This window comes from Melospiza melodia, chromosome 3 (assembly GCF_035770615.1).
Source record: "Melospiza melodia melodia isolate bMelMel2 chromosome 3, bMelMel2.pri, whole genome shotgun sequence".
NCBI lineage: Eukaryota > Metazoa > Chordata > Aves > Passeriformes > Passerellidae > Melospiza > Melospiza melodia.
Window position 1 is genome coordinate 54925377 of NC_086196.1, and position 26641 is coordinate 54952017.

At 41.4% G+C, this 26641-nt stretch overlaps 1 protein-coding gene across 2 annotated transcripts; it reads left to right on the forward strand.

The window, feature by feature from the left end:
* The first annotated feature begins 422 nt into the window (after positions 1 to 422).
* Positions 423 to 26641, forward strand: ZNF318 (zinc finger protein 318). Of its 2 annotated transcripts, XR_010027125.1 has the most exons (11): positions 423 to 791; positions 5754 to 5899; positions 10668 to 11304; positions 12458 to 13879; positions 16294 to 16393; positions 17121 to 17407; positions 20589 to 20792; positions 21254 to 21353; positions 22361 to 22479; positions 22870 to 26289; positions 26406 to 26641. XR_010027125.1 is itself a non-coding variant. In XM_063151817.1 (10 exons), exons 1-10 carry the CDS (start codon positions 423 to 425, stop codon positions 25606 to 25608), a joined length of 6123 nt encoding a protein of 2040 aa, XP_063007887.1. In that variant the 3' UTR covers positions 25609 to 26641. The 2 variants fall into 2 exon arrangements, 1 of the variants encoding a protein (XP_063007887.1); XM_063151817.1 differs by having other exon boundaries at positions 22870 to 26641.

The following is a 26641-nucleotide window of genomic DNA, read 5'->3' on the forward strand; positions in this document are numbered from 1 at the left end:
GACCGATCAGGCAAGGCTCGCTTTCCAACACACTCCTGCTTGAAGACAGCACCACCTGTACCGACCAGCTCCGCAGCACCGTGCGTGCGCGTAGGGGAGGGAACAAAACCCAACAAAAGCAAGTAAACAAACAGCCGAAAAAAATCCCAAACAACAAAAAAACACCAAAGCCGAACGTGCCCCAGTCACGACCGCTGGGGCGCGGAGGGAGGCAAAGAGGAGCCGCACGGCCGAACACAGCGGCAACACCTTCCCGGCTCCCACCCGACCGGCGGCCGCCATTTTGTACGGGCGTCCCCAGGCACCGCCCCCCCGCCCGGGCTCCCCCTCCCAGCTCGGGAGCGCGCAGGGCGGCGGGGAGCGCGCACGCCGGGGGGGCCGGGCCGGAGGAGCCGCGGGACCCCCGGGCCGCTGGCGCCATCATGTACCGCTCCAGCAGCGGCCGCTCCGGCCCTTCGTCCTCGTCCTCCTCCCACCGCCTGAAGGAGGGCGGCTCGTCGGCGTCCCGCGCCTCCCGTTTCAGCACATCGGGGCCGGGGCCAGGCCACGGCCGGCCTCCCCCGCCGATGCCCGCCGCCGCTTGCGCCGCCGCCTCGCCGCCGCGCTCCGCTTCGCCCCGTCCGCCGCCGCTGCGCCGCCACCGCTCCCCATCGGGCCACCGCGGGCCCTGCCGCCGGTCCCCGTCGCCGCACCGCAGCCGGAGGTTGCCGTCGCCGCCGGGAGGAGCGGGGCTCGGCGGGCCCCGGGGCCGCCGGGGCAGCGAGCACGGAGACGGCGGCAGCAGCAGCCGGGTAAATACTGCGGTGCACCCGGGGGCTCGGTGCGGGCCCTGCCCCCGCCCGGCCGGCTGTCAGAGCCCCTAACCCGGCGCGGCCGGGTCCTCGCAAAATTACACCGGCCCCGGGCTCTCCCTGTGCTGAGGGAGAGCCGCAATTCCCCCCTATTCCTTAGACAGCCAAATAGAGGAAAAAATAGATTTCCATTTTAAGTGATGTTTTCTCACTAGTTTCCATTGCATTTTTATTTGTCTTACTGGCTAGAGCCATTTTAGAGAAGGTTCGAAGATGATGCTGTCTTTTCGCTAAGGCAGAAGATGTCATTTTCCTCCGTTGAGCACGTTGGGTTGTGCTAGTGCATAAATATCGTTTAACTTACGGGAATATAACTTTTTAGACAGCATGTTGAATGAGTACTTTGTCTGAATTCTTCCTGCTGTCACGGCAGGCGTACAAAGAGGGCTGTTACTGATTTATATCTTTGAGAGGGATTATTTGCTAGGCACCGCTTTGTAGCTGGGGCTGTGCACAGGGTGTCCCAGTCTTCTCACTTTGTCTTGGCAAAGTCTGATTTGGGCAAGCTCTGTTTTGGTGTCTGTGGTGGTGGATGGCATCTTGGATGCAGACACCTTCGTAATAAATCTAAGTGTGAAGACTTCTTTTTTTTTGCGTGAGTGGGATTGGCTCACCTAGGTTTTGTGTTCTTGCTCCTTGGTGCAGTGATTGTTTTGTCTGGTGACTCTGAGCTGTGGTGTGTAGTAAGTTCATTGTGCATTTGTACTACCGTGAAAGAAGAGATTTTCGTACTGGGGTACTCTAGGCAGTGGTTCCATGGTCACTCAATCCAGCACACCTGCAGTTGCAAAGAACGGTGTCCTCGCCTTTCCCTCTTGCTTTGCAGTATATTCTGCCCTCTCCCGTGTGCTCAGACGTGGATTTGTGAGTGGCAGAGTGAGCTGATGTGAGGAAACAATGTAGCTGAAAATCAGTCCAACAAAAGTATGTTATCTCCTGGTCCCTTACCTGATGGGACACTCCCAAGGAAGAATGGGGATTGCCCTTTCTCGTGGTGATACAGGTTCTTACCGGATTTCTTTGGAGCTGCAGCCATAGAAGAGCTCATGGGTGATTGTATAGTGCCAATAAAATTCAGGTATTGGTGTTATTACTTATGAAAGGTGAGTTGCCCTGGAGATGCAGGAAGATAATGTGGTTTTGAACAGTTAAGCCTAGCCAGGCTACAAAACTTGCCTCTGGCCGTTTGTTTTCACGTTGTATTTCACCCTTATCTCCATCCTCTTTAGTTTCCTGTGTGGTGCCCTTGCAAATTGCATTGCTAATAATATCCACGATGAAAATAAGTAGTTTTTAAAGAGGAAATGTTTTTCTGTCTGATTCATGTCAGTTTGTGTTGTGGCTTGATGGACAGTTGCATGTTCACAACTGATGGGTGGCAAACCTGGGATGCAGGACAGAACTTTCTTAAACTGCCGTCACCATCACTCAGTCTCCCATTTCACTGTATCCTCGATAGGCTGTGAACCTGTGCTGGCTGTAACAAAACTTTCAATGCTGACTGTGTTGGTAGTTCAGACTTGGAGAAATTTGATCTAGGAGTTTTGACTAGAAGCCTCCCACTCCCTCTTTGATGGGGGGGAAGGCCACTAGAAACATCCACTTTACTCGAACGTTATTTTTGACAAACTCTGCTCTTCTAGTGTTACTTTACACCCTCCTGGCTCAAGTTGAATCAGTCATCTCAGCAAATTGTTACAGATTGATGATTTTTTATTGCCAGTTCTAACTTCAGAGAAGGATTGAAAAACTGTCCTAGAAATTAGGCGTTAGCAGGTTAGCTGATGCTGTACTGATGAGCCAAATGGATTTTTTGTTTATTTACAGGATTACTGCATTTAAGGAAAGCCCTTCTGTAGGAAGCAATTGTCACAATAAGAGATCTTGAGACAATTAAATAGAATTCTTCAACCTATATTGTGCTGACTCTTGCGTTTGCTAAAGCCCAGCGTAAGTAATTCTTAGAGTGTAACATCCACAATTTTTCCATGGAAGCTTTTGTCCCCCAACAGGTGTTTGACTGGCAACTGACACTGCTTCTTCAAAGTGATGTTACAAAGCATAAAATATGTATGTAGGTTTGTTTTATTTTTTAAAAGTACTGTTTACAAAAATAGGGTTAATTAGAGAAAGATAAAAGCTGGGATTACACTGTCATTTCCCAAAGAGTGGCACTAAATGTGATGGAAACAGAGCAGACAGCAGATATGTTGGGTTATCGTGACTGATCAGGGTAAAGTTGTAATAAAATTTTTAGGATTTTATGACTTAAGACCCTGTCTTCTCTTCAGAAGCTTGAGAATATGAAATGTGCAGATGTGGGAAGTTACACAAATATATTAGTAAGTGGGATTTTGGAGCTGTCACAGAAAGGGCATGAATTCAGAAGCCCAAGGAAGAGGAATTTAGGTTGCAATGAGGAAAGAGGATTTGAAAGAGGGGAATATATGCATAAGGGTGGGAGATGTAATATCTAGAATGAAGACACTGTTGGGATAAGGGTATGGGGTTGAAATGGAGAAAATAAATTTGAGTACAAGTTCCAGGTCATTGTCCCTGTCCTATATATGAATTGAGGTATGAAAGCAGCAGCCTCAGAGATTTCTTACTAAATTTTCTTGTTTCTAGGAGTTATTTTGGTTTCATATTTTGTTGTTGTTGTGATTTTTTAAAATTATTATTGTTTGTGAGACGGAGTACATGCATTTCCAGGTTACAGCATTGTTGCACATTTTGTTATGCATAGTGGGGTGCTGGCAGTGGAGCCATGTACTGGATGTTGTAAGTAAGGATGGTGTTAGTTTCCTAATAGCTGAGGAAAACTTTGTGGTGATTGGAAGAACGTGGAGTGACAGCAAAGGTTTGGGGTGAGTACTGAAAAATGTAATGGAGGAGAGGAAGGTCAGGGCTTTACAGTGAGAGGTTTTGGCAGACTTTCATTTGCTCTTGCAAGGCTGACACATGCTGTTTTTATTTATCCCTGCTGATCTGCATGCTTGTTCTTTTTAAAGGTTTGTTTTAGCTTCTTTGCTTTCTTGTAAGAAAATTGGCTGAGATTAGAGGACTGGAGCATGTGGGGTCAACAGAGGATGGAGAAATGACAAGCAGGTATGCAACCTGTTCAGTAATATGGCAGTGGTAACTGTGGTTTAGGTGACAGAACAGGAATGGAGAAAATGCAGTGCAGTGCATACATAGGTATGACTAGTGGTGGTGTTCAGCGCTCCAGATACAAAAACCTTTTAAAAGTGGAACTTCTCCAGTTTAAAAAAAATACATTAAAAAATCATGAAGTTCAAATATTTACTGCCCTAACTGCACTCGCTGGGCAATTTGTATAGATCAGTCACAAGCAATCCAAACATCCCAAACATTCTGAATGTAAACTATTTCTTTCCTTTGCTCAGAGTTTGTTCTGATGTGTAATCATCACTTCTCTGTCTTCAGTGGAGGTGATTGTCATCTGTATGCCCACAGTCTTGATGCCTAGAAGATGGCCTTGAAGATAGTAAAACTCAAAATTCAGTGTTACAATGGGCACAAGTCAGAATGTGTTTGTATGAGACACATGCACGTTGAAGGTGTTGCATCTCAGCCAGGCTGTTGAAGGATCATTTTGTGCTAGACAAGGCAGTTGGTCTTCAAAGTGTGTTTTGATAAATGCTGGGATTCAGCTTAATGAACAAGACAGAAATCACTAATATGTTAGCTTAGAATAAAGCTATATGCACAATGGATTCTAGTACAGATTTGTACTGCAAGGGAATTTTGTTAGGTAAACTTGTAAAAGAATTCTTTTGCTTTTGTTGGAGATTATGTACTGTTCCTTTGGTCACTTGGAGGATTGAGCTGAACCTGCTGCATGCTCTCAGGGTGGATGTGGACATTCAGTGCACCTGCTGCTTGCTACTGCAGTTTTCAGCAGTAAAAGCAGTGTGCAGTGCATGACTGGTTTGGCAGAACTGAAGCTGGTTCACTGCTTCCTGTTAGGCAGAATCTATGTTGTGTTGGTTTAAAAAAGCAAATCAAGGATCTCTGTCTTTAGGCAGTCTCACCTGCTTTTTATGGAACTCCCCTTAACTCTGATCAGTCCTGTATTCCGGTGCTATATTTTAGCATAATGTGAGGCATAACTAGTTAAGCATAATTTACCAGTGATGGTGTTTTGTGTACTGTGTATGTGTACAAAGGAAGGTCTGTGCAGAGGCAATGAGCTCAGGTCTTCTCTGCTGTAGATTCTTCCAAGGCAACTTTATTTAGTTTACTCTGGTTTATCTCTACCAGCTTTAAATAATGGTAATGGGAATTTTAGACACCTATAGAAGGTGTTTCTAGTGGCATTGGTGTTTTTAGTATTATGTTGTGCTTATCTGCTGAAAGCAGTATGAGGTGAGGAAAACTGTTAAAAACATCACTGCTAGGAAAATCTTTGTTTACACTGGTTCATGTTGTTACTAAAGTTGTAAAGGGCCAGAAATCCAGACACTTTATTCAGAAATTCCTGGCACTGTTTTTTATGCAATGTTTATTTAGCTGCTTCTTCACTACAAAGAAAGAAGAACAGCAGCAAATTTGTGACTTTGTGACTTTCTCTTTGGTTTTACATCTTCCAAAATGGTGATTTATGAAATGTATTTTTGAGTTGAGAATTTCTAGGTAATTTAAATATGGAGCATGTTGTTAGCACCTGGGATGAGAAGTTAAATGCAGTCAATACCCTCCCCTTTATTTAGTAACTAAATAGAATTGAAGTATTTGGAACAGTTGTTCTTCTAGTTTGATTTTTCAATTGATCCATCCCGCCAAGTTGAATTTATTAAGCAGAGCAGAATCACTTTCCTTTCTGTGGCTGAGATTAAAACCCCCTGATTGATGGGCTTGCACTCTCTCTTCACTTTACAGAGGCGCTCTCCGAGTCTCCGCTCTGAGTCTTCCCTGGAGCACAGTTTGCGGATTACTGTTGGCAATGACCGCTATTGCGTTGGCACGCCGGAGCGAAGGAGGCTGCCTGATAGACTGGGCTCACCTATTGATAACCTGAGTGACAGGTATGCTCCTCTGCTCGTGGGGATGGCTCTGCTGGATGAGATCAAGCATCTCATTAGCCCACTGAATCCCTGGGGAAGGAGGGTAAGCATGTAGTGATGCTTCCCAGGAGTATTCCCCCAGCCTCTCGCAAGTTGTGGTACAGAGAATTCCTGAACAAAAGTCTCTGCCTGTGTAACTCTAAACAGATGCTTCTTTAATTTTGTCAGCTGCTTCTAAATCCCATATAAACTAAGCATGCACATCATATATTGCAGGAGGGAGTGTGATGTCAATCCCTCCAGTGCTTCCTTCCCCTTAAGGGTGGATGTCACATGGAGAATCTTCATTTGACATTTCACTGCTTCAGCCACCTTCTGTTTCTTATGAACCTACCTAGTCCTTACTGAAAGGAAGGTTGTTTGGTATAAAGGTTGTGTAAAGCTTCAACTTCCTCATTTAATTGTCTACTTTCATGATTTTTGAGACTAGTCTAGAAGAAAACTAGAAAGCAGCTTGAAGGAGATTATTAGTTTGACTTTAAAAACCTTGCAGAAGAGAACATGGTCAGACAGTCTCATACAGTATAAAGGAAATGTTAGAATTCTTAGGATCCCTTGACTGAAATGGGAGAGAAACAGTAAATGGAGAGAATTCTTTTGTGTTAAAATACTTCACTGCTGTGAACAGTGAAGTGCAAATATTAGTAGATACAATTAGGAACTCTTTGCCTTCAGTAGGAGAACCGGTATAATCTGGTGAAAGAAAATCAGAAAACTGTACCAATAATTCATTCTCTTTGTCTTGAATTGCAAAATTAAAGATGGCATAGCTTGTGCTCTGGAGCATGCAGTTGCACTTTCAGCTCAGGGATAAGCATCCAGCACAGCAAAAACCATTACCACTTCCATTTTTGATGCAAATATCATCAACTGTTAAAAAAAAAAAGAGAGGGAAGTGAGCAGAAGAAATGAATGTCCTGTCTTTCTCAGGTGTAAAGTTAAGTTTCAGCAGGTGTAGAAAACCAAATGAGAGTTTGGGTTTTGGTACTGTCACTTTTATGCCTTTACCTCAGTTCTCCTGGCATCAGTGTTTGATCTGTAAATCCCCTGTGCAGTCTGCAGTCTTGTAAATGAAATGAGTGTGTATGCTCAGGGACAGTGCAGTGGTTGGAAGGAAAAGGCAGTGATATGTTGGGAACTGGTACTTCTCTGGCAAATTAGGTACATTTGAGGGCAGTGGATGGTGGTGTTTGTCCCTTTGCTTCATGTTCTCAGGTGAGATTTTAGATTTAACCTCTTCTGTGGTGCTGATGCGTGGTTAGAAATAACATCAGGTATAGTGCAGTTTATTTAATGTAAGAGTGAGAAATCAGAAGTTGACTTCTGTATTACAGAACCCATAGATGCGAAACAGAATGGTAAGAATAGACTCCAGAGAAGGTTTAAAAGTGACATGAGTTAGAATGAGAAGAAGATAAAGTGAGACCATGTAGAGTTTAATCATTAAATTACTTCCTTGTATTTGTAGTGTAAGTATACAAGAACTTCATGTTGTTACTTTCTGATCTGTGCTGGCTGCGCTTTTCTGAGTGTTGCCCATTGTCCAGAAGCTTAAAGTATGTGACAACCAAGTCACCTGTTAGCTTTTCCTGAATTGTCTAGGTACTGCTTCTGTATTCTAAGTTTCTTCACTGCTAGCCATTTTATTTGTTTTCAAAAGACACTTGGGTTTTGATTAAGAACATTGTTTATCAAGTATTTTTCATCATGTATTTTTTCCCTTCCCTGAGAGGCTGCTCTGGTACTGGGACACTGACTTTATGTCTATCACTGGGCTGTAAAATGGTCTTTATTGTTACTGCTTCTATCACATTTTTATTTTGTATGTGGTACGTTCTCATTCTAATTTAAAAAAAAGCCAAAAGAAAAAAGTGTTTCCTAAAGATGTCATTTCAAATTTTGAAGTAATTGGAGCAAATAATTCTGAATTTAGTTATTCTCAGCTATTTTTGCTAACTACTCTACTTTGATATTTCAAGCAATCACTTTGACACATTATTCTCTGTAATTTACAGGGCCTTGGGATGGTAGAGAGGTTCATTAGTCTATAAAAGAAATAAAATACCAAAGGAGAGAAATCAGGGAGGCTTTTAGAGTCTCCTGCAGCAGTGGATTTTCAGGATGCCCCAGGAGACTTTCGAAGGGTGTTTGTTCCCATGCAGGTCTGTCCTAAAACATCTGTAAGAGCTTACCCCATGTTTCTAGGGAAGCTGGTCTCCTGCACGTGTCTAAATAGGCACACTGAATGCTGCTGGACTGTGAGGTCAAGGTCACCTGAGCAGCTTCAGTTTCCTGCTTGGACCAATAAGTGTTTTTTTTGTCTTCCAGAATCTCAATCTGTCAAAGTGAAAAATAATAAATCTTTTTCTCTCTCTCCATCTTCCATCTGTCCAGCTCTCAGTATTTATAAGATCTTCTACTACAATCTGTGCTGGCACAAGCTCTAGAGAGCATCCCACCAATTCTTTCATCTGAGGTTGATACAAAAGATAGACCAAATCACTGCAGAGACTTGGTCTGCATTAGGCTGTGTTCTGAAATAGCGTTTTTTGGCATGATATCAAGAGTAACAGTTGGCTGGAATATGAACAGCTCATCTGACTCCCTATTCAAAGACTGTGTATTAAAGTGGAGTCCTGTTGATTGCTAACAGCACTATTTATTTCTATTTCTGTGTATGTGAATAAACATACCAAAAAGTAAATTACCTTACACTAGTTGTAGGTCTCTGAGGCATCATGTGTGTGTAGCCTGTAGTCTGTTTTCCATCTCTGAAACTGCAAATTCCAGTGATTCATGGATTCTTTGTTGGTGAAGGAATTGGGATGGTCACAGTGGTACCACCTTGTATCCTCTCTCGAGGATGCAGTAGCTGGTAGTGGACATCACTGGCTGAAAGCATGCAAACCAATTCAGAGGGATGTAACTCTGTTGGACTGTATGCACAGAAAACATGTTTCAAAGAATTCTGTAAGGCAAGTAATAATTTTTCCCAAACCTGTATTTAATTTTCAGGTTTTAAATTTTAGCTGTTCAAAATGTACTTGGAATGTCTTGCTAATTTTAAATGCAGTAGATTTGCTGTTCCTTTCTTTCCAAAATATGATTAAAAATTCCTGTGCTTTGTCACTGCAGTCAGTTTGAATTGTAGGCAACAGCTGTCAGACATGCATCTAAATAATTTTATTTGCACAAAAATCAGCTGAAGGTATATGGTGAAACACATCTGTTACTCCATCAGGTGTGTTCATGCAGCTTGTACAGGTTTACCAGGCTCTCAGAAAACGTGCCACTGGGAATAGATATACCTTTATGTAGGTTGTGAAAACAATATTTATTTATGAAATTTAATTTAGCTATTTGTAGATGTTTTTGTGCTTTTGGAGGAGGTGGATATGTGTAGTTTGCTGAAAACTGGAAAGATGCCGTGTAATACAATGGGTACAGGTGCATGCCAGATTTGTTTTATAAGATGTGTTGGACTGATAAAGTATCTAATAAATGCTTTGCAATGATGCAAGGTAAAGATTTGTGTTGATTTTGTTCTTAAATATGCATGTGTAATTTATGAAAATACCCAGGAAAAAGACCTTGTCTGTCCATCTCTATTATTCTTTAGTCTGTTGTGAAGAACTGGGGCTGTAATTTATTTGCAGATTTTTTGAAGATGTCTTCTGGCATGACTTGATTTTTTCCCTTCTCAAATCTATGGAGGGACCTTTTGGAGTAGGAGGAGGTGATTTTTGTGGATTCAGGCCATTATACATAGTTTATCTCAAATTGATTCACTCAGGAAAGAGTCGTCTGTCTCATTGATGTCACTTAGGGAGCACATTTTCTTTCTTGGACAATCTTGCTAGATTTTGAAATATCAATAAGTAAAACCAGCAGATTGTAGCTTTTAAAGTGGTTTGGTTTGTTTCTGCCTTATCTGAAGAGAAGTTGCAGAAAAGTTTTTAGGCATCAAGGAAAAGGCCTTAGCCAAAACAGTACCCCTAATTGTAGGTTTCTGTAGGTGTCTGTAGGAATTGGTCCAAAAGTAGATATTCCAAGAGAAGAAACTGGGTATTCTGATGTTATGACAGTTGCACCAGCCACTGTAATAATACAGAGAGGCTGGCACAGAAGATGGTACCATTACACTTAATCTCCTTGGTTTATAGATACCAGAAACTGTGCTTCTTTTTAGTTATGGGGTTCATGTGATTAGTGACAGTGCTGTCTGCATATCTGTTGGAAAAGTAAATGTTGGTAGAATTTGTGGTCCTTGTCCACAGCTGAAGATAAAAAAAGGATCTGGTTGCATTTGCCAGTGTGAAACTGAATTATACCTTGAATAATTCATAGAAATCTGACCTTGGCATCTGACTGGGAGAGGCGAGGAAAGGGATTGTGGTCTGAAATATGACAGTAAGAGTTTTTTAAAATGTGCGGTCTCTCACATCCACAGAAACGAATCCATCCTATCAATTTTTCAAGGCTCTAATTCCTCAGTATGAGTTGAATTGTTCATGTCACTGCATTTGCAGGTAACTTCCTAGGAGGGATGTGCAGTACCATTAAAAATACTTCTCCCTCTCTACCCTGCATTTTAAATACATAAAATGTTGGTTCTGTTTAGTAAGGGAGATGTTATTTTGAACAACCTGGTTTGGAAATTTCTTACCCTTGAGTGGGAGTAAGACTTTATTTAACCTGATTCAAATAGTTTTGTGTTTCTCTCACACAGGGATGATGTGGCTGATGGTCCAATATTCACTAGAGGCCTCACGTGTCCTCGCAGCCTTGAGAGATACCCAGCACACGAAGATCAGCCTTCCAGTCCCTTCATCCCGAGGCACGATGAGGACTACCGCAGCCGAGATGTTTTCCTGCACCGCTCAGATTACAGCCCACACTACGGCCGCCGGGAGGAGCTGCCTCCTCGTGCATCTGACAGAGATGGAGACAAACTGAGGAGGTCCCCCTACCCTCTGAGGGCAGAGGAGAGGGGCCGAGAAATAAAGCGCCCACGGTACGAAAAGGATGAGAAGATGCACGGTGTGAGTGCTGAGCATCAGGGTTTCTCATCAGGAACGCGGAACTACCGCAGGCGGAGCCGCAGCCGTAGTAGAAGCCTGAGCCCGTCATACCTGAATGAAGAATTCCGAGAGCTTGACCGTGCAAGGAGGAAAAGAGAAGAGGAAGAGCGCAGCAGAAACTTGAATCATGATGTTTCAGGCACTGGCTACACAATCCCTGGCTTGACTAACACATTACAGACTTCTGAGCCTCGCTATACATACAGGCCTGAAGAAATCCCCCCCATGCCCAAAAAATCTATCTTGAAGAAACGAGTAGAGATGGAAGTAGAGTCTGCTGTTCAGGTTTGGTCTCTGTGTGTCTGTCCATGTGCTTCTGCTTTCCAAAGCAGTTACTTTATGATACAGACTCTTAGTTTGATTTCCGAAATAGGAAAGCCAAATCTTTGTTTCCCTTTCCTTAAGAGGACAGGTATCTTTCTGCAGGGTGATAAAAGTTTGACGTGCATTAGAAACTTTAAATGGTTATGGCACTTAATCAGGAATCATATATATATATATAAAAATATATATATCCCCCCATTTATATATATACACACCTATATATATATATATATATATACACACAAATATAGTCTGAGACAGAGTCAAATGTCTTTGTGGAAATTCAACCCATGACACAGAGATCTGGGCCAGCTTTCAAAGAAAAACTGGCTCTCATAGTACCACAGGCAGTCAGGATATTGATTGAAGCTCTTCCCCTGTGGCAGTGTCTCTTTCTTGTTTCTTTATAGACTTAGAGAACTGCCTAATGGTTCTTCAGTACCTCTGTTTCAAAACAATTTTTAAATTTCCTTACTCTTTTCCCTTTGAGCTATAGGCTGGGATCAGCCCTACTAAATTTGTACCAAACCTATACCAACTGAGTCTCAAAATGGGAGCAATGGGCAGATAAGTGTCTGTACTACTGTGATAAACTGACTTTCTGTGTTTTAACACATCAGTGTTGGTTTGACAGTGACATATTTATATCGGGAGTGCTCAGATACTGAGCATCCCATTCCATACCTATTACTGGAAATGCTATTTAATAAGGCATTAATTAAGAATATCTGAAGAAGTGATTGTGAATAACCTCAATGCAGTAGTTTTTATCTGACTTAAGGTGTTGAAATCCTGTGTGACTATGACTAAACTCAAAGCATATCCAAAATGATGTAACAGGGTTTCAGTTTTAAATTTTCAGTTCTTATGCTTGCAAAAAGTTTGAAATACAATTGTGATTTTGTGTGTTCTCTGAGATAAGCATTCATTGTTGGACAGGGCATTCCAGAATCATCGGGCAACTTGGTTTGTAATCTTCTGTGTTCTCTTTCAACTGCATATTGTCTCTTCTAACACTTTTATTCAGCTGTAAACTGAAGGAGAAATTAACAGGTTCCTTTGTTCTGTGAGGTGCATAGTACCTTAGAAGTAAATAGTATCTTCTCTCTTTCAGCCCGAGGGCTTTTCAAGCAGTCCAGCCCCCAGCAAGGATCTTCCTCTTCTTTCTAGTCAGTCTTCCTTGCCCCAGAGCAACAACGTAGCTCCTTTTGCTTCTGAAGTGGAAAACTTTCTCAAACGGTTTAACCAAGGCTCTCTGGTGGAGGCTTCAGACAAGGAGTTGCATGAAGGTTTGTGTGAGTGGAACCCACTCTCTGGGCCTCCCAAAGACACTCTGATATTTGAGAAGTTTGGAAGCTTCTTAAGTCACAAAGAAAAAGTAGAACCCAAGTCAGAGCCCACCGATCGCCATACTGACTTCCTGCTGCCTCATGAGCGGGCCAGTCAGGATGGCAGTGGTTTCTCCCGAATTCTGGGCATGATGGCTGATTCTGTCAGTGCTCAGGAGAAGAGGAGGCGTAGCTTTCCTGACATTGAGGACGAAGAGAAATTTCTTTATGGCGATGAGGATGAGGAGACCAAAATTGAATCTCTCCCTATAGAGAAGGCCCCAGTGAGTTGTGGCAATGAGATAATAATACAGAAAATGAGCCCACCTCCTTCTCCTGCTCCAGCTGTCAAGATGGATCCTTTAGAAGAGCCAAACGCAGAGTACGCAAAGATCCACGACTTGCTCAAGACCATTGGGCTTGACATTGGTGTTGCTGAGATTGGCAAGCTGGCTGTTCGCACCCAGGAGCGCCTCCACGGCAAAAAGCCGGCGTCTCGTTCTCCGGATCGCCGCTCCTCGGACGCCCGCAGGCGGGACGCCTGGGAGCTGCGCCGCAGCCGCAGTGACACTCGATCTCCTGAGTCGGGCCAGCAGCGTTCAGCGTCGCCTCCGGGCTCCTTCCCACAGCCCAAAGATGCGTCCTCTCTTCACAAATCAGACCATGCTAAGAGTAAGCCGGTGGGACAGGAGATGCCTCCACATGCACCAGAACAGCCTCTTCCTTCTGTCTCTCTCATTCCTTCAATTCCACCAACTCCTGCTAGTTTGACACCTACACCTACTTCTGTTTCCCAATACCAAATTCCCAGCTATTCCCACTACACTGCTGCTCAAATGTCCCAAAACTATGCCCCTCCCACAATGGCTCCTCCAGGATATGATGCATATGGGCACTATATGGCATATGCAGCCCCTGGCTGGCCCATGTACCCCCCTGCCCAGCAGCCTAATCCTACGCTACCAGAAGCTCATGGTCTTCTTACGATGGCCATGTCAGCGAACCCCACGCGTCCCAATCTGCGGGTGATTGAGACAGTCTCTCTGGGAAAGGATGTCCCTGATGTAAAAAGAGACGGTTCTGTGCTTGTTCAAGTCCCTACCACTCCTTCTCATTCCAAAGCACCCCTTCGTCTGTCATCACACGCTCTCAAAAATACCACAGAAAGGATGTCGGATGAAAAAAACCGGGCAGCTCAAAAGCAGAAGGTATGTTAGGTATTCTGATACTTCAGATTGTGTTGGATTGCATGATTGGTGGGGTAGAAGTTTTTTCTCTAAGGTGCACCTTTTTTTTCTGAGTTGCTCCAGTTTAAAAATAGTTTTACCTAGTTCACTCCTGTTAAATATTCCTAACCATTTGTCTGTATTATTCAGTGACACCTGTAAAAAATGCATTTTTAAATCTCTCAAAGTTGCATGCCATTGCCTATGGCAGAACAGATGGAATCAAATACAAAGTTGAATTTCTTTGAAGCACCCAAAATCTTACAGAGAAGACACATGGTGGCCACAGCTTGGCTTTATTCTGATGAGATTTAGGTATTGAAATACCTGAAGATATCTGGGGATATGTAAAAATCTAAAGGGACAGTGTAAAGAAAATGAAATGTCTTTTTTTACTGATGTTCAGTGGCAGAACAAGAGGCCACTGAAACACAGATGGCTCCATCTGGACATTCTATGTTGTACAAAATACCACAGTTATACCTGTATTAGACATTCTTTAATACATACTGAAGCATATCATCATTCACCATCACATACAATCTTCCCTCTACATTTATATTAATTCTCTTACAAAAATCACAAAATTAGAAGAATTTAGGGGAAACTACTTGGAGGCTCTGACACCAGTTCAGGTCATGTGTGTTAGTGTTTTCCTCTTCTAATTATCTTGATTTGTACAATAATTAGAAAGTAGTGGGGAAGAATGCATTTTAAAATAGGAAACTGTAGCTGCACAACTGTCAAAGAACTGGATGATTCCCAAAAGTTGTTTGAGTTTTCAGACTGGTGTCCACTTGGTGTTTGTTGTTAAAATAAGGGCATAGAATTATTTGGGTATGAGGGGACAATTAAAAATCATCTTGTTCCAACCCCACTGCCTTAGACAGGGACACATTCCACTAGACCAGATTGCTCAGAGCCCCATGCAACCTGGCCTTGAAGACTTCAGGGCTAGAGTCCACAGTCTCTAGGGCAACCTGTTTCCATGCCTCACCATCCACACTGAAAAGAAATGCTTCCTTTATATCTAGTTTAAATCTACCCTATTTTAGTTTGAAACTGTTGCCACTTTTCCTGTGACTACGGACCTTGGTAAAATATCTGTACCCATTTTTCTTTGAAACCCCCTTTAGGTATTGAGGCTGCAATAATCAGCTTTTATTTTAAGAGCCTTTTCTTCACTTGTATGAAGTGCTATGTCAGCAAATAAGGGAGCTTCCACTTCTTGCAGGAATAATAATTTCTTCATCTGACACGGCTGAAATTTTGTTCTTAATGAAATTTAGTACTTTTGGAAGAGCTCTCTTGGCTAAAGGTGTGTGCTTTTCTCCTGCCCTGACATACCTTTGGTGGCTCATCTGTGCATCTTGGTAGCACTTCTAAGGCTTTGTCTGCACTACAGAAATCTTTGTCTAGGGATTAGTCCACTGGTTTTTTTGCTGGGATGGTTTGGAGTATAAAAATTTGCATGTTCCACTTGATGCTCCCATGCTGCAAAAAACTCAGAAGGAGGAAATGGTGCTTTGATGATAAAAAAATAGCATACAAAGCCAAAACAATAATAAAAAAACTTCTTGTGTTATTTAAGGTGTAGCTTAACTGTGTTGGTAGAACTATTTCAGGAAGGATTCAGGGATCCTGCCAACATTGCTGTTGTAGAAGTGATTATCTAGGGGAGTCAAGATGACTTGTTTGTTAAAGGAGGAGTCTGTAGTAAGCTTTAAGAGCCTTGTGAAGGTAAAAAAGTCGGGATTTGTCTCTTGAGTGAAGCTGGAAAAAAAACTGAAAGAACTTTTTGGGTTTCATTGTAGCATATTGCTTTGTTTCCTTCTATGAGAATCAATGAAAACCAGTGAAAAAAGGATTTGTGAGCTCCTCGTGCCACAGTTTTTACCTTATTGAACAATAAACAAATTTCATCCTGATGTTTTTTGTCAGATTGAAGCAAAACCTAACTTAACAGCTAAAAGGAGCTAGAGTCAAAGCAGAAGTCAAGGTGAAGGGCTGTGTAATCTGATGGAGCATGCTAGCTGTAGAGACTCTGCATGAGTTTTGGACAGTCATTTGTCATTGATCTTAATTAGCCCTGTAGAAGATAGTCAGCTGAGCCTAAGGGCCTTGGGAAGTGTTGGCAACAAACAGAGTAGTTTAGGGGAATACACTGCCCAAAAGCAAAAAACATTGCCTACAAACTGGGTTGAAGCATGACCACACAATACAGTTACTTTCAGATACAGAGGGAGAGGTGTATTTATTGTGTTAAAATACTCAAGAACATTTTCGGAATAGCGAGCAGTGTTCTATGTCTGGAAAGCTGAGGTCTTCCTGTTATTCTTGCAAGACTGTTTAACTTGGGAAGAGAAGAAAATCCAGACACCTTCCAATTTATTTAGGTGATAGAAGAGAGAGAAAAACTGAAGACTGATCGAGAAGCACGGCAGAAGAAGCTCTACTATCTCAAGACTGAATTGGACAGGCTTCGTAAACAGCAAGGTAAAGTGCATTACCACCCTCCCAGCCCCTGCTTCTTTTTTCTCCCCCATTGGGATGTGTCACAAGGCCTGGTATCTAGCAGGAGAAGGAGAACCAAAATAAGAATTATCCATAATGTATTTTCATGCTCCTGGCAATGCACAATTCTTGAAAAAGCAGTGACCTAGTTACTATATTAAGATCAATTACATCAAAATTTGAGCAGACAGTTGCTCTTGCATCTTCTTGGCTTGATAAGCTATAGGAATTGTACTTTATGCATTTTAGTGCTTCTTTAGAAGAAGTGAGAAATAGTGACTGAAGATGTTATTGTGCCTTTCAATTTTTCATGAATCTTATCTGGAGATGGAAAAGTCCTCTCTCAAGAGAGCTGATTTTTTGTGTCTTTAAAACGTGTTTGGTCCGAGTGAATACTTAATTCCCTCATCTTTGGAAAATGATACTTTCAGGTTAGAATAGGCAATTAACTTTTGCTTGTTTTGTCACACAGGGAAATAGTAATTATAAATTGATACTCTGGAGGATTAATGGTAATCCTTATGGAGGCACATTGTGCAGATTTAGTTATACTGTACCTGAGAGTCAATTCCATCTTTACAACTTCATAGTGAAGATTTAGCCGTAATATTTTGTATTAATATTTTACTTGTTGCTGGAATTATTGTACAGATCTAAAGTCAATTTTCCTCTTGCATTTCTGACCCTTCTGCTTCCTTGATTTGCTCAGGCGAGATGTTGAGGAAAAAACGTCGTGAGAAGGATGGACACAAAGACCCCTTGTTGGTTGAGGTGAACAGACTACAAGAGAATATTATGAAGGAGATTGCAGAGCTGCATAAAGAATCTGATGCAGCTGACAAGAAGCAGTCTGAGCTTGACAAAGTAGCACAAATCCTGGGGATTAACATATTTGAAAAACCCCGGAAACCGTCTGTGGAAACTAAAGATTCCTCGGAAAAGAGCAGCAAGTCAGAAAATGCAAAAGGTGTAGAGAAGACATCTTCCTCCAACAAGGTAAAGTCTTCAAGTTTGTGTGCTAATGATTTTCCCACTAAGAGAAGAGGGCACTGGGCAGACAGCTGGTCCCAGACATTTACTAAAGGATCATTTGGTGTCATTTGTTACCACATGTCATACACTGGCTTTGATGGTGCATGCAGGTAGAGTTGATGTATCAGTGTACATAATGTCCCTCAGGTTTTGTGCAGTTCAGCACCACTTACTAATCTTTATCTTGATATTGCTGAGGTGTTGGTTGGCTTGAGTATCATGAGTGTGTATAGCTGTTTGGTCTCAGTACCATGCCAGGAGGACAGACTTCTTTTTTCTCTACAGAATTTCTGTCATGGCCTTTCAGACCATGTTTATAGGAGTGTTTATACAGCAAAGCTCTCTGGAAGTTGGGAGCATTGTTGGTCTTCTTACTTGGTAATAATAGCAACAAATCACAAGACTTAAAGGTGGTGGTCAGCATAAGATGTTTTTTCTGTACACATGTTCTCTCTTTAGAAGTGTCAGTATGCATCAGTATGGTCTCTCTGGTGTGGTCTGTACTACTCTGGGCTGGATGTACCAGCATTCCAGAAGATAGTTTTACTTTGAAAGAAGGAAGGGTACTACCATCTGAAAGGTTATGCTTGTATTCAGGAAATCAATTATCCTGCTTTTCAGATGTTTATTCAAATATGTAACAGAAATAGCTAATGTGAAATTGTAGATTAATTTTGTGTAGATCTTAGCATATATATTTTTTGCAGAGAGGAAAATATTAGTAGGGTAAGTGATATAAGGAAAACTGAAATGACACCTCATCAATTTATCTGAAGGGAGAATGTCAAGAGCATGGAGCCAGGCTCTTCTCAGTGGTGCTGAGCAATAAAACAAGAGGCAATGGGCAGAAACTGATGCACAGGAAGTTCCAGCTGAATGTGAGGAAGAACTTCTTCACTGTGTGGGTGACTGAGCACTGGGACAGATTGTTCAGAGAGGTTGTGGAGTCTTTCTCACTGGAGATATTCCAGTACCACCTGGACACAATCCTGTCCCGTGTGCTCTGGGATGACCCTGCTTGAGCATGGAGGTTGGACTGGATGACCCACTGTGGTCCCTTCCAACTTTACTCATTTTGTGATTCTGTATTTTCTCCAAAGCCACTCAAATCTGTTTATCCTGTAAAATTTTCTTTATGCTTTATTGTGGTCTGAGAACTCATTAGGTATCTTTAATTTAAAGACTTGCTTTTGGGTTTTTTTTGTTGTTTCTTGAAACATCTCTGAAATTTACTGTTCACTTACTTTAACAAAAATGTTTGCTTCAGTCACCACTTCATATAACTTAAATAGGCAAAAATGTTTGTTAAGTCCTACATTGCATTAAGTTATATTGTTTTCTTTCCTTGAGATATGGCGTGTGTGAATATACTTCTCATTATTTTAATTTGCATTGTCTCTGTCGCCCAAACCCATAATGACTTGATCCCCTTTTCATAGTTCTTATTTTAACATGGAAAATTGTGAGTTCTGGACAGGAACACTTGAGTATTTTCATACATATGTAGGCACATACAACATGGCCTTCAGCCTGTACAATTCACGTTGTAGTTCTGGTTAACTTTTTTTCATGAAAAGAAGGATGGTGCTGGCCTTTCAACACTGAGATTGGTTGACTCTGCCAACCTGAGGGCAAAAGCTTTTGCCTTTCTGCTTATTTGCAAGGCACCTTGTGGTCTCTTGCTGCTGACCCTGTGTGTCTGTGTGTTGTAGTTACACAGTCAATGCAGAGGTGAAGCCAGTGTCACTGTGCTAAACAGACAGATCACCCTGTCTGGGCTCTAAATAGTAGCAAATTATAAAGTCATCTTTGAGCTGGGGTAATGCACAAACTGGAGTTAAGAGTGGGCTGTCACCTGTCTGTCTGAGAAGTATTGTATTTTTAAAGTTTTGATTGAGATAGTATTTTTATCAGTCTATGTCTATAAATAACATAAACATTGATGCTTGTGTGACATTGTGAACATCCTTCCATGCACCTCCTGCAGATCATAAGCTGATCTCATTGTTCAAGAGAATGTCTGCTATGTTCTTGCTGACAGAATAGGCGCAAATATTCCTGAGGTCACTTCTTATTCTGCTACCAAGAACCAGATTATATTGGGAAAAAGATATCTGTGGGGTGCACAGTGGCCTGGCCGTTTCTTCATTTTGATTTACAGTGCATGTTGTGGAGGGTGGTGCTAAGGAGCTTAAAGTTTTAAGGCAGATATTATTTGACAATTTTGAATCTGCTTAAATAAATTTGTTCAGTGCTGGTAGTGAATGACTTGGAAATCATGCAACCAACTCGAGTCTGCTAAATTAACTTGCTGTTCTTTCCAGACTGCCATGCAAAATGATAAAATGATGGACTTTATGCCGTTGAAAATGTAACTCAGAACTCAAAATACATGTAGTACTATTGTAATCCAAATTACCAGGGCTCATTCATGGTATATTTCAGATAATATTTGTTTTGCTATGAGTTTAGTTTAGTATTAATTTTGGATAGAGTCTTGAAATGTCTGTATATCACTATATGGCGTCTTTCTGTACAGGTCAATGTAAGTGCAAACATCACATGTTTAAATCACAAGATCCTTCACCCTATATGCTTAGGTAATTAACAAAACAGCATCTTTCTTTTATTATTAAACAGTAAGTTTTCTGGAGAGTTTAGGAACACTCAAATAATCTGATAAAACTGATGGAGTTAAATACTTTTAGTCACCTGATTTTTGCTTCCTTTTCCATTCTGCTTTCATCCAAACTACTTTTACAGTAACTTCTGAATGCCTCTAGGGGAACTATTTGAGGTCTTCTGGGCACTGTTTGGCTAGTATGGTAAATGGGAACTGTTATGTGAAACCAATAAAGTGGGAAGGGTGCATGCCACAGGGAATTTGTTCATTTGGTTCCTTGATTACCTGCAACCATCCAGCCATTACATCTGGGACCCTTATTGGAACCTCTTCACTGCAGCCACGCAGCATCTTAGTCGGCAATACCAGCTCTCTGAAACAGTGGAATTAACCTGGGCGCTGAAAAGCAGGTGATACATTTTTTTTGTGTGTATGGCTTCTGCTGGAGGCAGGTTCTGAATTCTAGAGCATTTTGTCTGTCCTGCCTTGTCTTAGAGAAGTGTTTCCTTCTGTTCAATTTAGGAATCAAAAACTACTAATGAAAAATCGAGAGGTAGAAGCCCGAAGCCAGCAGAATCCTCTTCACAGTCTTCCAAACATCCTTTCCAGTTGGCCAATATTTATGAATATTATGATGCAGGGAACCACTGGTGCAAAGACTGCAATACCATCTGCGGGACCATGTTTGACTTTTTCACACACATGCATAATAAGAAACACAGACAGGTATGTTGCAGGCTTCCTTCACTAAGTGCATTTCATATTGCTGTGAATATTAACACTAAAACATACATCACAGAACTACATTTACAAAAGAACCTGAAGTAATAACAAACCCAAGAAGTAACTTATAAATTCTTTTCCCCTAATGTTGGACTTGAGCAGTTGTTCAGCTACTGGTGGATTCCAAATAGTGTAAATGGGGCCTATGTTCAGTTTGCTCAGGTTTGCCACTTGTGTTTACCTGTTCTTTGCAGTCATTTACATTTTACACTTTTCACAGGTTATTTTGTCATTGTAAATTGCAAAGTGGGAGGGAAAAGAGAGGAAAATAAGTTGTTGCAAATATTTGCACGTTGATTTTAATGTTCAGTGTTCTAAAAGAATATTAAAAAGGAAAAAGACAAGTGTACTTGACTTGCTAGTGTAAGATATGAGCCTATATACCTCTGTCACTGTGCAAATAGACCCTGGATCCTTACAACAGACCTTGGGCTTCGAAGACCCAGAGCGAGACCAAACAAGAGTCCATAAAACGCATTGATAAGATAACGGTTCCTGCCAAAGGTATGTTGATTTTTATTAACTTGGCTGTCATCCCTCTTTGCCCTCCAGCAAGTCCCACTTGCTCAGAGAAAGGAATTTTCAAAACTTTACTTTGGTATAGGACCACATATAGATAATGTATTATTAGGAAAAAGGCAAATTATTTAGTTTCTTGATGGTTCTTGTGTAAAAGGTCTTGAAGCGAGAGTGTAGGAAAAGTGTGGTTTCTTCTCTTTTTAGAGATTAGTTTTTTATTTTGAATACCAGTTATCTTTCAGTGTAGTTCTGAAATAATTTTTGCAAACATATTAGAATTCAGAGCATGACCACAGTAGTTGGCAGTATTTTGGTAGATCTTGCACAGTATTCCACACAGTCTTGTAGCAGACTTTTCCATTCAGTACACTTTTAGCAGAGGTCTCCCTGAAAATTGACCGATGAGTACTTGTTATAGTGCAGATACAGAGAATCTGAGACAGACATATGGAAGGAGCTGTAACGGAGTTGAAAATTATTACAGGATTTAAAATAAGAACATCTAAAAGGCCTGCCAGTGATCAGCTCATTTTATTAATCTGTTGTATATTTCTGGTAGTGTCCAGTAAAGAAGAATCTGCAGTGTCTTAGATAACTGTAGCAGGTTCTGTAGGCACAAGGATGCAATCTTGCTGAACTTCAACAAAAATATTTGTGTTTGGTTTATAAACCAGGTGTTTAGTATTTAAGCAGACTATATCAGAAAGATGGAAAATAGATCAAGGCTGTAGGAAATGTTAACCTACTTGAATACTCGATTACCTTAATTCAATGAAGAGCACTTAAATCTTGAACCATAGTAATAAACTTCTTCACTTTGTATGTTTGTTCCTGGTAGTGGGGGTTCCTATGTAACTGTAAGGAGAGCAGCATTAACAATGTTCCAAAAAGAACATTGCTGGAGGTTTTGCTGTTGTTCTTTGACCAACTTTGTTAAGAGCTTGGCATTTATTAGGTTTTGTTTCTCTGATAATTTTCTTTGGCCTTTTCAGGCTCTGAGTTTCTGATTCCCATCACTGGATATTATTGCCAGCTCTGTCATGAATTTTTTGGAGATCAGATCTCAGCAGAGCAGCATGTGAAAAGTCATCCCCACAATGAGAAGTATAAGGTTGGTAACTGATGTACTAGGAAAGAGACATTCCCTACCTTAGCTTCTGCTTGTTCTGTCTTCCTTTCCTGAAGAATGTCATTTAACTCTTGAAGTATATGTATTTGGTTATCTTCATTACATTCTACTGAACTAAATAAGCAGAACTTCCCACTACACCAGTACATAGAGATATTTTATCTGCATGAAGCTGAAACATGTCTACTGTAAAGTGACAGCACTGCTGCAAGCAGTTTTTAACACCTCAGTTTCTTGGTAGGAGAAAGTTCCCTGTTAGTGTTGAGATGGCACTTACTGAGCAAGTCAGAATTGTCAGAGAGCTGCATTTATTTATTTATTTTTCATAGAAATGAAAAATGGTGGCTAAAATGTTGCTGTTTATTTCCACAGAAATACATAGATGAAAACCCACTCTATGAAGAGAGGCGAAATCTGGACCGTCAGGCTGGATTGGCTGTGGTTCTGGAGACAGAGCGCAGGCGGCAAAACGAGCTGAAACGGAAACTGGTTGAGAAACAGAAGGAAGAGAAGGATGAGAAAACCCCAAAACTAATAAAGAAGGAGGAAGTAAAGAGCATCCCAGAGTCAGGAGAAGGGAATAATGAAACCCAAGGCAAAACAGATTCTTCTGGGCGAAAAATTACGGTAAAGCTAAAGAAGGAAGAGAAGGCAGAGGAGAAGAAAGAAGAAAAGAAAGAGGAATTGAAAAAGGAATCACCAAGCCAGACCTCCTTTGGGAAATTCAGCTGGAAAAAGACTGAGAGAGAGGATAAAACGCCAGGAGCTGTTGCAAAGGAAGAGAATACAGAAGGAAACAAAGAGGAGAACAAGTGTCAATCTGTGAAATCCCATATAAAGCCCATTGAAATAAAGCTGTCTGGGAAAACTGTTATTCCACACACTAGCCCATGGATACCAGTTGTTTCCACACCGACACCAACAAAAATTCTTCCCAATTTACCAGTCCCCACCATGATTTTCAGGAAGTCTAATACTGCAACGGTTAGTAAACCACCACCTTTGAACACCTTTTTATCCATAAAATCCTCTGGAACTACCACCAAACCACTGCCAGTGGTAAAAGAAACAAATGCAGACCTTCTGCTGCCTCCAGATATCATATCAAAAGCTTTTGGAGGAGAAGAAGTAATTTTAAAAGGCTCAGAGGAGGATTTGAAAGCAGCAGAGAAAAATGAGTCTTCTCAGCCTGCAGATAGACTACCTCCACCTCATCCTCCACCAGCAGTCCAGCCAGCAGCTCTCATCCCTGCAGATGAAGTAGCTCCAGGTGTGTCTGAAAGTGAACAGACAATGTTGGCAATGCCTGTGAGACCACCACCACCTTCAACTGCTTTCAGTGAACAAGCAAAAAAGATAGAGAAACGAAATTCTTGCTTGGCCACAGCCAATGCTAAAGATCTCTATGATATTTTCTACAGTAGTGGTGGAAAGGGTTCAGCTGACAGCAAGCTTGCAAGTTCTGCGCTTCCAAATGGAGAAAACCCTAACATAACAAAACCTGCAGATTCATCTGCAAATCACAGAACAAATAGTAGCTCACCCTCACTGAAGGAGGATTATGAGGCTGTGGATTCCTCACAGTGTAATAGTCACATGACAGGGAGTTTGGTTCCTGTTGAAAATCAGGCTGAAATGAACAAGAAATCACTTCAGCCTCACCTATCAGAAATGTCAGTCACAGAATTACCAGGAAAAAACCCTGTTCCTGGTATCCAGATGCCTGCAGAAATTGGACTTGTTGATACAGGAGGTGGAGAGCAGGCAGGCAGTCTGGAATTCTGTGATCTACGGAAATCTGAGGTCCAAGAGAAGGTTGGACAGGAAGATGGAAATAAAACTCCAGTTACAAACAAAAATGTTCGTGGTACCTTGGAGACAGAGACAAAAGATTGGGAAATAAAAGCAGTAAAGCCTAAGCATAGTCTGCACACAAAGACTTTGTTACCTGAGACACAGAGCGAAATTAAAAGTTTGGGAAATTCCCATTTGGTGAAGTTAAATGATAACTGTAGAACTCACTCAGAAACTGATAGTCCAGACTTGCTCTGGGGCACTTCCAGAACTAGTAATGGAAAAGAACAGATAGTCACAACTCATTCTTGTTCTGAAAGTGGTTGGGATCTATCAAATACTCCAAATCCAGAAATAAAATCTGGTTCTAATGAGGTTGATGCTTCAGAACTGACAGAGGGGCAGACAAAAACTAAAAGTACCCTATTAGAAGCTGAAGAAAAAGTTAAACTTAAACCTTCAGGCCATACAGTGTTAGATAACCAAACCCAGAAGCAGGGCGTTGAACGATTAGTCAATACCTGCTCAAACATTGCTGAACTCAGATCCAATCTTGAATTAGTAGCTGAAAATGAAAAAAAGTCATTAGGACACACTGGATCTGATGCAAGATTAGATAATTTTCTTTTCAAGAGACCATCAGAGGATGTGAAACACATGAAGACTCCCTCCCAGAAAGCAGAGCTTGAATTGAAAAGCACTGATTTAAATCTGGGAGACAATAAGGTAAAACATGAATCTTTCAGCATCCTTTCAGAAGGACTTTTAAAGGAAAATACAGAAGAAGTCAAAAAAATAGAAACTATTGCGTCCATTAGGCTAGAGTCCAGTAAACTTAAAAAACTGGGCATTGAAAGAACAGTGAGTGAAACAGAGATTACTGATTTTACTACATTGACTTCTGATAGTTGTGAAGATAAAATTTGCACACGGATTTCTCAGAAACCTATGCTGCAGCCTGGATCACAGACCTCAAATAGTGACACTACAGAAGTGGTCATGCCAGTTCTAGAAATGCAGGGCATTTCTCCCACCTCTGAGCTACTTGTGCAAGTGAAGGAGAGCAAAGGTGGCACTGTTGAAATGCTGTCTCTGAGTTGTGACAGAGGCAGCACAGAAAGTCAGGCTTCTGGGTGTGTGGAAACTTTAATGCCTGGGCTCAGAGAAACACATGGGAAGGTGGGTGGCTCAGGAGGCAAGGGAATGTGCACCATCCAGAGCAAGAAGACTGAGCAAACAGAAGCTCCTGACAGTAGTTTGGAAGCTACAATGAAACCAGGAATTTCTGAAAGCATAGCAGAAAGCCCAGTGGGTTGAAGTAAACCCAGCCAGTCCCAATATTTGAGGAGCCAGAGCTGGGATTATGTATATGGTTTTTGTTTGTTTTTCTTTTTGTTCCAGCTGAGAGTTTTGGGTGTGTTTTGCATTCTGTGGTAGGACTTGACTAAAGTGAAACGTAAATCATCAGAAGGCAGTCACATACTTTATTCTGTACATAATTAATTGTGTAAAATGTTTTTTCATGTGAATTTTGTTGCCAATTTCTTTTCTACACTCTGCTATTAAAATGGAATCTTGTTTATAATGAGTGTGTCTTCTTTATTTTGGGGGCTTTTATTCTTTGACCATTCCTGGTCAAAGATTTCCAGCTCACCCAGTTTGTGTCAGTAGCACTGTGAGTAGCCCAGCTGCTGAGACAAGCTCAAGAACAGCAATTTAGAACTGAGGAAATGGAGACTTTCAGAAGAGCTAAAACCCCAAATTTCTTTGAACTGTAATGCATGGGTTCAATTACTTTTGTTGTTTTGAAATGCAAGAATGTGTTCAGAGTTGATTTTATTTGTCTGTTTATCTGTCTCTGTGCTTTGTAATTCCTGTTGTATTACATCTGTACTTGAGGTGTTTCAGTGTATTGTATAAGCACATGTATGGATGGCACATCACTAAGCAAGGGGAGAAAATCTGTCCCGACTGGCTTTTGGAGAAGAAAACTAATCGGTAAGGCTCTGTGGCCTGACACCTGGACCAGACATATTGAGGTCACTTACATGATTTGAAATGGGCTTGCTTTCATTTTATTGTGATCCAGTAACTATTTGTGTTAAATCATTTAGCAGCTGACCAGCTCTGAAGAAGTAGAAGATCAGAACCCTGGTGTCAGGAATTGGACTCGCTTCATGTGATACAGACACATGCATGCCTACCCTGAATGGTCCCTGAACTATTGAGTGTGATGGTTCTCATTTGTATAGCTTGTTAAAGACTAAAGTATTAAATGTATTTCCTTGGATAAATATAGCATTTTTATTTGTAAATTGTTTAAAAAAATAAACATATGGAGGTCAACAAG